Below are 13,902 nucleotides of genomic sequence, written 5' to 3'. Positions count from 1 at the left end.
CTGGGGGGTCGGGGGGGGCTCTGTCCCAGCACCGAGCGGAGCTGCCGCTCTCACCAGGGGCTGCCCGGCCTCAGGGCTCAGCACCCGGCCCCGGGGGCGAGCGGGGCCATCAGCGATGCTGCGGTTTGCCCCAGCTGCCGTCAGTTTACGAGGATGTAAATGGAAAAGCGGTGTCTGGCCAGGCTCGCACACGCGTGTGCCGGCTGCCAGGCGGCACACAGCCCTCGCTTGTTCGGCTGCATGCTGGGGCTGCCACCCTGGCTCCGGTGCCCTCTGGGGTGGTGGGGGGATGGGGGTTGGTTCTGCACCCTGGGAACACAGCCCCATGGCACACGGGGTCCCGGTGCAAAGGTCCTGCACCGGGCATGGGTTTGCAGGCCAGGGGCCCCCGGGTTTGCACCGGGGCCGGGAGAGGAGCCAGGGTGTGAATGGTTTCCCTCACCCGCGTGGCGGCCGTGGAGCCTCCGGTTCGAGGGGCCCTGCCGGGAGGGGAATGACTCAACGCAGCTCCCCCCGGCCCCGCTCCCCCCATAACGTCACTCGGGAAGTATGCGCCCGACGCTCCAGTTTCCCATTAGCGGAGGGGTTTATGGCTGCTCCAGCAGCAGAAACCGCAGCGAGCAGCCTCCTGCTCCTGCCAGCGGGAGAAACTGGGGCTGCTGACGTCAGGCCCCGCACCGAATCCCAGCGGCCGAGCCCAGCTGCCACTGTCCCCAGGCCCGCACTGGCTTCGGGTCCTGGCTCTGCCACAAGGACCCTGCCGGGGGGGGAGGGGGGAGAGCAATGTCCCCGAGCCCCCCCGGGCACAGCCTTCATGAGGCTGCCTCCCACCGAGGTCACGGCTTGGGGGACGAGTGGTGGGTGCCCAAGGGGTGCCGGGGGTATGACCGCTTCCATGCCTGCCTCCTCACCCAGCTCCAGCACCATGAGGCGGCAGCAAGGCAGGGCAGAGGACGCACAGGCAAGGTTGTAGAAAACCTCTTTATTTTATGAAAACATCTAGAAAACAGCAGGCGTCGTGGCCTGTTGATCAATCAGGTCCCCTGGGGCGGTGCAGGGCCACAGGGGACTGCCCCCGAGCCCCCAGGGGGGTGAAGCAGCCCCCCAGCTGCGCTGCTGGCACCGGAACCGCTGCAGCCACGCTAGGCCGGCTGCTTCCACAGGAACGTCTGGATGGAGTCGCTGGGAGCTGCGGCCTCAATGAAGCCGACTCTGGGGTCTGAGATCCCAAAGGAGACATCCAGGGGGGACCTGGGGGGGATGCGAGGAGGGAAGTGGGTCAGAGGAGGTGGCTGGGCTTTGGGGTCAGGGCACAGGGCCAAGCTACTCACCGGTTCAGGACCACCAGGACCACAGCGCCGTCGGGGCGCAGGAAAGCCGTGTGCTCCAGGTCACACCTGCGACACTTCTTGGAGACAGCCAGCCCCACACGCTGTGAGCCCTCAGGGATGAACTTGCTGCAAGGACAAGCAGGGTCTGAACGCAGCACCCAGGGGTGCTGTTGGGTCCCCTTGCCGGCCACCCCCAGCCCCAACCCACCTGAAGTGCCCCATGTGGTAGAACATGGGCTGCTTGTAGAAGACGTCCTTGCTGCTGTCCACGATGACGGGGCTGTCCACGTAGTTCTTGCTCCAGTTGGGGCCCCCCTGAAGGTCCAGCGCCAGGTTCCAGTCGGTCCAGCCCGTAACATAGTTGTTGAGGTCCTGCAGGAGTGGTCGCGGTGCTGAGCTGCACGCAGCCGAGGGGGGCAGCACATCCCACGGGCCCACCCAGCCCTACCGTGAGGATGCTGTGGCTGTACTTGCTCCCGCGGTCCCAGCCACCAAGCACCACCCGGGGCTCCCAGAAGTAGGAGCCAGTGGAGGCCTCCGTAGAAAGGAGGAAGTAATTGGGGAAGAGGTGGTGGGTGATGGAGAGGGTGAGATCGATGGGTGCCAGGAAGTCCAGGTACCAGTGGATGCCAATGCCGCTGATGTAGCTGGCGGCCACGGGGTCTTTGAGAACCTGGGAGGAGAAAAGAGCGAGGCCCTCAGAGCCGCTGTGGGGCAGGGCAGAGCCGCCGTGGGGCAGGGCAGAGCCGCCGTGGGGCCTCACCACTTGAGCCCAGTAGGGCAGCATCACGCGCTGGTCATCCAGGATGATGAGCTGGACGTTGCGGTGGGAGCTGTTGGCCAGCGCAGGGCCCAGGTCCTGCGCGATGAAGTCCCGCTGGTGCTCCGGGGAGAAGCCCAGGCACTGGAAGGGGTAGAAGACGATCTCGCCGGCCGTGGGCTCGTTCCCTGCTGTCACGGCCCAGAAGGTCAGGTTGTGCTTGGCATATTCGTCCAGGAACCTGGGCACAGGAGCAGCAAGGTGAGTGATTTTATCACAGCAGTACCAGCCTGGCTCTGGGGTGCAGCCCCCGGTGCCCTTTGGGGTCCCTCAGCTGCTCACCGGATGAAGTATTTGGCCCAGGCCTTGTGGTACTTGTCCCCCGGGTTTCCCTTCAGTGTCCCTCTCCCTGTCATGGCGCCATTTGTCTTCATCCAGACCGGGGATGTCCAGGGGCTGGCATACAGTGACAGGGGGCGCTTGGCTACTGCCTGGGCTGCCTGGAGGATCGGGATCTGGGGACAACACAGAGATGGCAGCGAGTTCTCCCAGGTCCGTGCCAGCTCCAGCACCATGGGTGGCAGGGTGAGCCCTCTCCCTCCCCCTGCCATGGGGAGCCACCTTCCCCAGGCCACCCGTCCCACCCAGGACCCAGCCCCAGCACCTCAGGCTTGCCCAGCCCATGTCTGCCCCCCATCCACGGGACTCGCCTTCATCCGCGTATCCTCCTCCGTCAGGTTGAAGTGCTTCAGCTCAAAGTCACCCTCCGCATCAGCATAGGTGTAGAGACGCACAGAGAAATCGGTGCTGGCCATGGGGACGCGCACGAGGTTGTACTCAATGCCTGGGGACGGGGCGGGGGGTGATGGGGGGGCCCTGGGAGGCATTCGGGGGGTGCAACCCCCCAGTCCCTCAGCTGCTCTCCAAAACCAAGGCCAGGCACCCAGCGCTCTTGCCCTGCCCCGGGCTCACCTTCCTCAGAGAAATAGGAGCGGAGCAGGTGGCTCTGAGCCTCCTTGGACAGGGACTGGATGTTTATGGCAGCCGAGTCTGTGACGGAGCCTCCAAAGCCCTTCACCTTCTGGTAGCGCTGTGCCGTGTCCAGAGTGAGGTGGAAATCTGCGAGGGGTGAGCAGCATCACAGCCACAGCATGGGGACAGTGCCTCCGTCCCTGGGGATGCGGCACCGCGTCCGCACCCGGGGCAGGTACCTGGGGTCTCTGCGTTGCGCTGGAAGCTCCCCTCGCTGCGCTCCAGCCGCTTGCCAGCCTTGCTGCTCTCGTACTTGACGTAGGTGCCTGGGGCCGGCAGGACCACGGGGTCCAGCGTGTCGCAGTACACGGCGCTGCAGGCACACACCAGCGAGCCGTGCCCGAAGTCCTTGGCATTGCAGGGCCGGCCGCCTGCAGCGGGAGGAGAGGGGCAGGCAGAGGTCTGCCGCAGACCATCCCCTGCCAGGAGGGAGCTCCTCCGGCCCCCAGCTCACCCCTTCTGCCCCGCACAGATGCCAGACCCCGGCTTGGGGACACAGCCCAGCTACTCACCTGCCACGTGCGGTGCTGCCTGCAGCAGCAGGAGCCAGCCCAGGACGCTGGCACACCCAGGCCACATGGCGCCTCCACTGCCGTGGGACTCGGACAGATGCAGTCAGCGAGCTCCGGGGCTGGCAGCAGGGCGGTGGATGTCAGCAAGCAGCTCCTCTGCCCCGCCCCAGCCCCACACAGGGTCAGAAACCCCAGGCAGTGACAGCTCCTGATCTGAGACAATGGGGTCTGGGAGCCCCAGGACCCACCAGCACCCTGGCCCGGCACTCGCCCTCCCTCTTGCCTCACTGGCAGCATGCTGCTCCCATGGGGCTGTCACCCATGGGTGTCTCCAGCCACACTGAGGCCCAGAGCATGCGCACCCCAGCCAGAGGTGCAGCCCCCAGCATGTGCCGCCCTATGCCCGGTGTTCTGGCACTGCCAGCCGCCCACGCTGGCGGCACCCGGCGGGTCGGATCACTCCCGTCCTCGCCTTCCTCCTTCCCTGCTCACGGTGCATGCCTGCCTCCTTCCCTCGTTGTGTGACCCTCAGCCGTGCCATGCCCCCGGCAGGACTGGGGGGCTAGCACATGCTGTGGCCCCACGGGATGGGCTCTGGATGTGTCCCTGGTGCCTCCTGAGCCACGGCCAGGAGCAAGCAGCTCCGTGCTTGCACCCCAGAGCGTGGCAGCCAGGGCTTGCCCAGCCAGAGAGGTTTGGGGCTGGAGCCCAGAGCATGGGGAGGTCCCACATTTCCCTGTCCTCTGCAGCTGCTCCCACACTGTCTTGTCCATCCCGCTCTGCTGGGCAAGGAGCATCTCAAAGAAAACACGGGATCAGCCACCTCTGTGCCTCCCTGCGCTGCTGGCACCAGGACAGGGGGAAGCAAAGTTCGGGACAGTGCCACCACGAGACCCTGCGGGATGGGGACCGGGGCCAGGAGGGCTCTCATGCACCCGTCATCTCCTGCCAGCAGTGACCAGCCAACACGGTGCTCACAGCCTTAGCCTGGTCCCAGGTCCTCGGCCAACCCCGTCCCCGCTGTCTGAAAAAAAGCCATTCCAGATCCAGGCTACTCACCTGCTCCCAGAAAACCTTTTCTTGCCGTGTCTCTGCTCGGGAGCAGGGCGGCGAAGCGGCAGGACCTGCTCCCTGGGCTGCAGCTGGGTAGGAGGCGACAGCTTCTGGCTGAGCAGGAAAGGTGAGTCCCAGGCGAGAGGACGGCTCATGGGATTTGGGTGCGTTTGAAGAGGAGCCCGAGGAGGGTTTTGCAACACCGCGCCAATGAGAGCTTTCAACACTTCCCTGCAGCGTTTGCAAAGTTCTCCCGAAACCTGTCCCAGCATCTGCAAGGCAGCCAGGGAGGGGGACGGGACTGCCCACCTGCACCTCCCTGCAGCAGCTCCCCCTTATGCCTTGGTCATTCTGGCCACATCTCCCCATGCAGATACCATCCCTCAGCCCTGACGTGGTTCTCTCCGTGTCTCCTGTGCCACAGACGCAGGCAGAAAGCGTCTCTAGCAAGTGCTGTGGCTGAGACCCACGTCCCACTCATGGGGAGCACGCACCAGCTGGCTTTCCCCATGTGGCAGCCGTGTGGCCAGGGCTGCAGGGCACCCCAGGACCATCCGAAAGCAGCAGGAGCCATCACACCACCCCTCACCGCTCCTCCTTAGGGGTGATGCCAGGGGCCGCAGGCTCTGCACCGTGTTCCCCTAACTCGCCCCTGCCGTGGGGTCGCATCCCCCGACGTCAGCCCCGGCCACGCGGCAGCGCTGGGTGGAGCGGGCTGCAGCACTTCATCGACCGCATCGCGGGCTGCGGAACAAGCCCAGACAGCGCACCTTCTAATTTAGGATCCTTTCTAATTGCCAGCACCTGCCCATCAAGAGAAACAGGATGGGGGCAGCACCTGCCCCGTGCCAGCCCCACTCCCCCCCAGGCTCCCCCCTGCAAGGTCCCCAGGGCAAATCTCACAGCCTGCGCCCTTCGCAGCCACGGCACGGCACCGGGGATGGCACGGCCCTCGCCGTCTCCATCGGCGCACGGGGAGGAAGGCAAGGCACCAGCCTGCGGCAGCCGTGCTTGCAGCTGGCAAGGGAGCACCGAGGCTGGCTGCTGGGGCTGTGCCGAAGTGCTGCAGCACACGCGTGTGCTTCAAGCATGGCAAACAGCAGCTGCAGGCTCCAGACATGCCCATGTGTGCCTCCTCTGCATGGTAGAGCTTTAATTTAAATTAGGAAGGGAAGGAATTCCAGCTGCGGTTTGGTTCAGCACTACCCAGAAGCATCGACAGAAGCGCAGGACGGGCAGAAGTGCCCTATGAATAGGGCTGAGAACGAGCCAGGTGCTGTCTTCATGTCGAGCTCCAAGACAGCTGTTAAACCTCTTTTTTTTTTTTTTTCTTTTTCCTCCAACATCAGCAACTCCGCAGCTTACACACAAGTGGAATTTGCTAAGGAGCTCTCTGGCTTTCTAATTCCTGGACTTCAAAGATACTGGTAACCTTCCCAAAGACTGGAGCAAGCAAAAACTGTAACTGGTATTTAAAAAGAGTAAACAGGATGGTCAGGTAATTGTAGCCTGTCAGCTTGATTTCAGACAGAGCCAGAATAGAGGGGAGTCTGTCATGAGGCTCTATTAGCAGAGGATTACTGGAGATGGCAGGCGGTGTGAATTTATGGAAGAGATGGTATCAAATTAATCTGGCTGCCGCGGCTGCGGGGTTTGGTCGATGGGGACATGGCTCCAGCATACTCGGCCTTTTGTGCAGCGTCCCCCCTGATGCAGCATGACATTTTGATTTAAAAAAAAAAAAAAAAAAAAGCAAGCTAGGAAAACCAACGGCACATATGAAACGAATCAAAAGCTGGCCCCCGGCACAGCCTCTGGCTGCAGCTAAAAACGAGGCAGCCACACGGAGGACGCGGGGACGGAGGCTGCCCTAGGACCCCCTCGGCACTCAGCGCCTCACCCACGTTGTGGAGGAAAAGGGAGGAAAACGGAACAATTTCCGAGCACGTAGGGGAAACAATGACGGGGAACGGTGCATACCGGAGAGAGCACGTCAAGGCTTTACTTGGCGTGCGAGACACACGCGAAGGTTTGGAGGGAGCCACGTGTGGAAGCGTGGCCTGGTGCAGGGCATGGTGTCCCGGGGGACGCTGCCGCACCGGGAGGGGGATGCAATGGGACCGTGGCATCCCTGGCACAGAGGTGGGAGGACCCCTGGGCCACCCCATTTCCCCAGGGTGCCACCACCGCTGGAGAATGCTGGAAATGGTGTGGGGAGGGCTGCCACCCGCAGCCCCCAGCACCCACCCCCAGCCCTGGGGACAGCCCCATCACTGCTGCTGCCACAGGTAGGTCTGGATGGAGCTGGCCGGAGCCACGGCCTCGATGAAACCGACCGCGGGGTCCGAGATCCCGAAGGGCACATCCCAGGCAGACCTTAGGGGGAAGACGAGAGGGGCTGAGTAGGTTGGCACCGCGAGCCCCCCTCCCCAGCCCCCACTGACCTATTGAGGACCACCAGGACGACAGCGCCGTCGGGGCGCAGCAGTGCCACGTGCTCCAGCTGGCAGAAGAGGCACCGGCGGCTGCTGCGCAGCCCCACGCGCCGTGAGCCCTCGGGGATGAACTTGCTGCAGGAGGGGAATGGGGGCTCCAGGGGATGCCAGCAACTCCGTCCCACTCCCAGTGACCGTGGGGGGCAGGCGGCCTCATCCCAGGCATGGGGCACAGCTCCGAGGACCACTGGAGCCAGCCCCAACCCACCTGAAGTGCCCCATGTGGTAGAACATGGGCTGCTTGTAGAAGACATCCTTGCTGCTGTCCACGATGACGGGGCTGTCCACGTAGTTCTCGACCCAGTTGGGGCCCCCCTGAAGGTCCAGCGCCAGGTTCCAGTCGGTCCAGCCAGCCACAAAGTGGTTCAGGACCTGGGCAGCAAGGAAAGGGGCTCAGGGCGGCCATGCCGTGCTCGCGGCCGTGCCGGGAGAGGCCGTACCGTCAGGATGCTGTGGCTGTAGCGGTCCCCTCGCTCCCAGCAGCCCAGCGACACGGAGAACCGATAGGTGAGGAAACCACTGCAGGCCTCAGTGTAGAGGAGGAAATGGTTGGGGAAGAGCTTGTGGGTGGCCTCCAGGCTGCAGCTGGCTGGGACGATGCTGTCCAGGTACCAGTGAACGCCGACGCCAGCCACGTAGCGGGCGGCGGTGGCATTGCCCAGGACCTGGTGGGACAAAGGAGATGCCTCAGGGGCCACCCCGGTCCCCACGGGGCTCGGCACATGGACCCCATCATGCTCTGCCAAGACTGCCTGCCTCCCCTCTTGCAAGCACCAGGGGCTCCTTCACCTGCACCCTAACTGGCAAGGAGCACCCAGAGGTGGCTCCAGCACCCTGCTGGGCACAAGGAGGGACACCTCCCACCCTTCCTTCCTCATCCTTGGCACCGCTGACCCCCAGGGTCTGCTGCTCTGAAGGAAGGAACACACTCACGCTTTGTCCGCCCCCTGCAGCTCCATCCTTGCTCAAGGCAGAGGCAGGAGCAAATTTTCCTTTCCTTGTTCCTAGTCTAGATGAATTCCCATGGCGGCTCTTCAGTATGGCAAAGGAAGGAGGGCAAGGAGTAAAACAAAGCAGCTGAAACTGCCTGGAGAAGCAGCCGGCGTACAGGCAGTGCCTGTGGCTGCCCTGCTGCAGGAACATGGGACGAAGAAGCCACCTCCCGTCCCTGCCTCAGACAAGAGCGCAGGGGTGGCTGCTACCAATTACCCAGCTCCTGCTCCCTCTGCAGCACGCCTGATTTGCCTTCCCGTCTGTCTAGGACTGGGAGCGGCTGCAGGCCTAATTTCAGGTTAACATTCAATGGTTAGGCGTGAAGCAGAGCAGACTAGCTAGAGGGGAAGCCCTGCGCCTCACCGCTTTGGCCCAGGCGGGGAGGTGGATGCGCTGGTCGTCCATGATGATGAGCCGGGTGCCGTGCGAGCTCCGGGCCAGCGCAGGGCCCAGGTCCTGGGCCACGAAGTCCCGCTGCTGCACGGCGGTGAAGGCGATGGTCGGGAACTGGGGGTGCGCTAAGAGCGCTGCGAGGGGCTCGTTTTGCGCCGTCACCGCCCAGAAGGTCAGGTTGTGCTTGGCGTATTCGTCCAGGAACCTGGGAGAGGGGAAAGCGGAGGGATGCTGGCCACGCCGCGAGCGTCCCCTGCCCCAAACACGCTTCCCTGTTTGCCCCAGCCCCAGGGCATCCCAGCCGCAGGGAATGGTACTTGATGAAGTAGTTGGCCCAGGTCTTGTGGTACTTGTCCCCCGCCTGCCCCTTCAGCGTGCCCTTCCCGCGGACATCCTCATTGCTCTTCATCCAGGCTGGGGAGGTCCAGGGGCTCGCGTACAAGGACAGCGGCCGTTTGGCCATGGCCGAGGCTCGGTGCAGGATGGGGATCTGCAGCACGGGGCAGAGAGAGGCTCAGCTCCAGCTGCAGCCCTTCAAAACCCCAACAGGAGGAAGGGGAGCACCGAAGGGCCCTTGCGAGGAACGGCAGCCAGAGAGCACCACCCATGGCACGGTGCCCCGGCTCCGCTCCCTGCCAGCACCAGGCGGGCACAGCGGGACGCACCCCAGAGGAGGTGCCAGCTCCTGCGGGCTGTCCCCACGCACCCCGCACCGGGATGGCAGTGCCCGGGCACCGGGGTCCCCACGCAGGAGCTCCTACAGCTGAGCCGATGGAAAGAGAGGGACCCAGGCACTGGCGGCGGGCTCAGCCTCCTACCTTCATCTTCACGTCCTCCTCTGCCAGCTTGAAGTGCTTCAGCTCATAGTCATAGGGGACGTCGTCGTCGTAGCTGTAGGGGCGCACGGAGAAGTCGCTGCAGGCTATGGGGAGCCGGACGAGGTTGTACTCAATCCCTGTGGAGAAGGAAAGGCACTGAGCAGCACCGGAACAGCAGCTCAGGCGATGCACGTCCCTGCAGCTGGGACACCGCAGCTTCCAGCAGGGACCCAGTGAGCTGCCCCATGCTGCCGGCACCCTCGCTGCTCACCGTTCTCGGAGAAGTAGGACCGCAGCAGGTTGTCCTGGGCCGGCTGCGACAGCCCCAGGATGTTGAGGGCAGCAGCATCTGAGAGAGACCCACCGAAGCCCTTCACATGCTGGTACAGCGCAGAGATGTTGAGCGTCAGCAGCAGCCCTGCGAGGGACAACCCAGCCTGGCTCAGCTCACAGGGGACCCGCAGGACCACCCGCTGCCTGCACACAGCAGGTACCTGGGGCACGGAGGCTGCGCTGGAAGCTCCCCTCGCTGCGCTCCAGCCGCTTGCCGGCCTTGCTGCTCTCGTACTTGACGTAGGTTCCCGGGGCCGGCAGGACCACGGGGTCCAGCGTGTCGCAGTACGTGGCATTGCACACGCACACCATGGAGTCACGGCCAAAGTACTTGGGGCTGCAGGGCTGGGCGCCTGCGGGCACAGGCAGATGCTGGAGGGGGATGCTCCCTAAGGGGCTGTGGCCTCTCGAGAGCTCTCCCTGTGCCTTGGGGTGCTCCCTAAAACCCTACAGCCCCGCAATCCCCACCCTGCTCACCCCACCCCGCCACGTCCCTGCACTCACCTGCAGCTCTGGGCACCGTCTGGAGCAGGAGCAGCCAGCCCAGGACCCCGGCACGCTGGGCCCACATGGCACTGCCACGTCCCCTTGGCTCGGGCAGACCCCAGGGAGCAGACTCTGTGTTTGGGGGGCACGCCGTTAGGAAACCCTGAGCTGGCGCAGGAGGGGATGGACAGGGCAGGCTGTGCCCTGCATCGGGGAGCAGGGCTGGATCGGCTGCTTTGCCTTCAGCTGCTGGAACTGCTGCCTCACCAGCCGTCCTTGCCCTCCTGCCAAGACCCTCGTTTGGGGCAGGGGAGGTAGGTCTATCCTGCCCCCAGGGAACCCGGAGCCCACCTGCCTGTGTCGCTTGCCGTGCGTTGCTGCCTCCGGCCCCGCGCTGCACCAGACCTCCTCCTCCCGAGGCAGCTCCGAGCTCCCCACCTTGCCTTTAAGGGGAGCCGAGTCGAGACCTTCCCTCGCAGCACACCCTCCTCTCCCACCCCCACAGCTCCTCCTTGCTCTCCCTCTGGTCTCGGACCCGGACCATCAGGTATGTGTCTTGCCACAGGCTGGCGGGGCCAGGGCTGAAGGAAATCAGGTCCCGTTTGCCTCCCACTGCTTTACCCCCAGCAGAGGCAGAGCCAGAGACATCGTGCTGATGGATCCGGCTGTGCCACCAGCCCTGCCAGCACGGGGAGACACAGCGTGGTGCAGCTCTGAGAAGCCGTTGCAAGGTTCTGAAGAAGAAACTCATTTCTTTCTTTTGTCAGACAGGCTCTGGATGAATCCCAAAAACCACAGCAGAGCCCACAAACGCACTCGGGGACATTTTGGGCTGCCCTGCTAATGATTTCCAACAGCACGTTGGGCAATTTACTCCTGCCCGTCACCTTATTTCCCTAAGAGCTGCCACAGCCACACGCTGGGCTGAGGAGGGTCCTGGATGCCCTGGCAAGGATGGCAAAGGGAGAGCAGCCACCAGGCACTGTGCGGGAGCCGGGGTTGCTGCCATGCCCGAGCCTTTTTGCGTCGCTCGCCCCCACCCCAGCACTGCTGGAGGAGGGCAGCAGCAGGCTGCCTAGCGCCGCCGTTCCTCCGTCTCAGCACCGAGGAGCCAGACCCGTGGAGGGGAACCCGCTGCGGTGCCAACGGTGCCTCCACCCCGACAGCAGCGCTGCCAGGGAGCAGAGCTCAGCTCTTCCACGCCCGCGGGGCCAACTCCGGGAACGCTCCCTGCCACGGGGCTGCTCCTCGAGCAAAGCTTCGCAGTCAAAATTGCCAGGGCTGAAACTGGCTGGGCACACCGCCTGCTCCTGGTCACATCGTGCGGGACACGCACCCGTTTCTGTACAGGCACCCTCAGCAGCCCGGAGCGGCAGGGAACAGCTCGCCCCCTGCCCGAGAGCACCAAAAGCTGGGGCTGGCAGCAGAGCCCAAAGCTCCCCGCTGCTTCTCCACCAGCACTTGGTGAGGGTTAAACTGCTCAGCCACCCTCTGCGCCGTTAGCTCTCCCTCTCCAGGGTGGAGCAGCAATTTATGACTAATTTTCTCCTTTTCAGCCATATCAGATACAGCTGTAGGGCAATCCGATCCATCTTCCCCTGCCCTCCAGCACCGTCCCGCTGCGGTGGGGTGCACACCACAGCCCCCCACGCGTGCCTGGGGCCAAGCCCCAGGGCCACCCACTGGAGGAAGAGGGTTCCTGGGGCCAGGCAGCCCCCGGATAAAACCTAGGGAGCCAACAGCCAGCCCCAGAAGGAAGCTGCTGGCCCGTCCCCTCTGCCCCATAGGACTCCCACCTCCAGCTGTGACTAACCTGTCAGCCAGGTGCTACGCCCAGGCTAATTAGCCCCAGTTTTGGGGAGGGATTAATTGATCAGCTGCATCCTGAGGCTGCTGGCCTGCTGCCCCTGACCTGGGATGCCCCGTGCTTGCCCCATTCTTTTCCTCCCCGTTTTGGGGTCTGGCACGGCTGGGGCCCCGTGGCCAAGCTGGGTTCCCACCGCAGCCCCAGCAGAGCCTGGCAGCCCCGAAATGTCCCCAAACAAAAACAGCGCGGAGGCTGCCGGGATAGCCGGGAGCTCGTCCCTATCAACAAGGGCTGATAAGAGCTTCTTGCTCAGCAGGAAAAGTGAGACCCAGGGGAAGGGCAACGCCTCGGCGCTGAGCTGGTGGCACAGGAGCCACCGGGCAACCCCGTTGAATCCCCAGCCAAGCCGTTCCTTGCTGACGTCCCCAGCACATGGGATTTCTCGCTCCTTCTCGGGTGAAGGAGCCTGGGGCACGAAGAGTTTGTCCCTCAGCCAGGCCAGCGCCGTCCTGTGGGGACGGGAACCTGTGCAAACACAGAGCTGGGGCTGAGCTGCCTGTGCAGGACTGGGGGGTCTTGTGTGTGCCCCAAATGTGTCAGTGCTTTGTATGTGGGTTAATGAGCCAAGCCCCGAGCGCAGCGATGGGATTTTCCCCTCTGCGTTTAACCCAGGCTTGTTTGGTCCTTCGGGGCCGAGCAGAGCAGCAGGACGAGGGGATGTGCGCGGAGGAGGTGAAGCATCTGGACACTGGCTTTTATTACTGAGGCTGGGAAAACCTCCAAAAGCGTGTAAGTGAGGGACCTGTGAAAAAAAAGAAGCGGGTGGGAGAGCAGCAGCTGCTTGCTGGAGCCTGGTGCTGGGCTGTGGGGATGCCTGGAGCAGGCTGGGAGCCGCCGCGATCCTGGAGAAATATTTCCCTCTTGTGGACAAACGCAAAGGGCCTCTGGGCAGCAGTGGGGTCCAGCAGCCACCCCACTCCCCAAATTGCAGCTGTGCCCCCCCAGACATCAGACAGGGGGCTTAAGGGGAAGTCCCTTCACTGCTGTCAGCCCTGATGGCACCGGGAAGCTGCATCTTGCCTGCCCTGACCCAGCCCCAGCCTCCCTTCCCAGCCCTGCCTGCAATCGTGACCTCCCCTGCCCTAATCCCCTGCCCAGCACACCCTCGTCGCTGCCTCCTTCCTTCCTGGGTGTGCCGGCACTCTGCACCCACTCCTGGTCCCATGCCTGCTTACTCACCCTGCCTGGCCCCGCAGCTCCGGACGGTGCTGAGTCCCACTGGGGACAGCGTGCCCCCTCACAGGGCTGCTGCTGCCTGGCGGGTGCCATCTCGGCTCCTTCCCTGAGGTCTGTGGGCTGAACCTGCCTTGCCAGGGCTGAAGCTCACCCAGGTGATTCAAAACCTCAAGTGGCTCGTGGGTATGAAAGCCACCTGAGCTCCAGCTACATCCAGGGATCCACCTCCCTGCAGAGCCCCACGAAGCTTGCAGACCCGTGACCCCATCCAGAGCAGACTCGTGTCCCAAGCCCCCCACGCTGCAGTGCTCCTGGAGCTGGTTCTGCCTCCAGCCCCGGTGCTGGGGAGCTCCCTGCAGCCTGGGCTAAGACATGGCCAGGGAACATGCAGCCCTGCAGGGCTGGGGAGCCCCAGGACAGAGCAGAGACGACAGGGGGCAAGCCCCAGCTCCAGGAGAACGAGGCCAGGCCACATGTGAAGCCCCCAGTGCTGGCCCAGACGGCTCCCACCTGGCAGGGTGGAAAGCTGAAGCCTCCTCCTGCTCCAGGAGCATGCGTGTGCAGGGTAAACCTGGAACCATATCCTAAATCTGCCCACAGCAAGGCAGCTGGGGAGCATCCAGGCTTGCTCATCCCCCTGCCAAGGATCCCCT

General features: G+C 64.0%; 1 protein-coding gene across 1 annotated transcript; it reads right to left on the bottom strand.

The window, feature by feature from the left end:
• Positions 1 to 962: 962 nt before the first annotated feature.
• On the bottom strand, positions 963 to 13,851 carry LOC310887637 (uncharacterized protein). The gene is given in 21 exon segments (XM_083813786.1): positions 963 to 1,251; positions 1,332 to 1,457; positions 1,540 to 1,703; positions 1,780 to 2,004; positions 2,095 to 2,332; positions 2,434 to 2,606; positions 2,802 to 2,935; positions 3,064 to 3,210; positions 3,303 to 3,494; positions 3,636 to 3,712; positions 6,963 to 7,129; positions 7,132 to 7,258; positions 7,392 to 7,555; positions 7,624 to 7,848; positions 8,540 to 8,774; positions 8,887 to 9,059; positions 9,388 to 9,524; positions 9,659 to 9,805; positions 9,882 to 10,092; positions 10,225 to 10,338; positions 13,253 to 13,851. Coding segments are annotated over 21 exon segments (3,375 nt in total). The 5' UTR covers positions 13,343 to 13,851; the 3' UTR covers positions 963 to 1,142.
• Positions 13,852 to 13,902: the final 51 nt, after the last annotated feature.

This window comes from Anser anser (genome assembly GCF_964211835.1).
Source record: "Anser anser genome assembly, chromosome: 28".
In the NCBI taxonomy this organism is placed as follows: domain Eukaryota; kingdom Metazoa; phylum Chordata; class Aves; order Anseriformes; family Anatidae; genus Anser; species Anser anser.
This window is presented reverse-complemented; position numbering and strand designations above follow the sequence as displayed.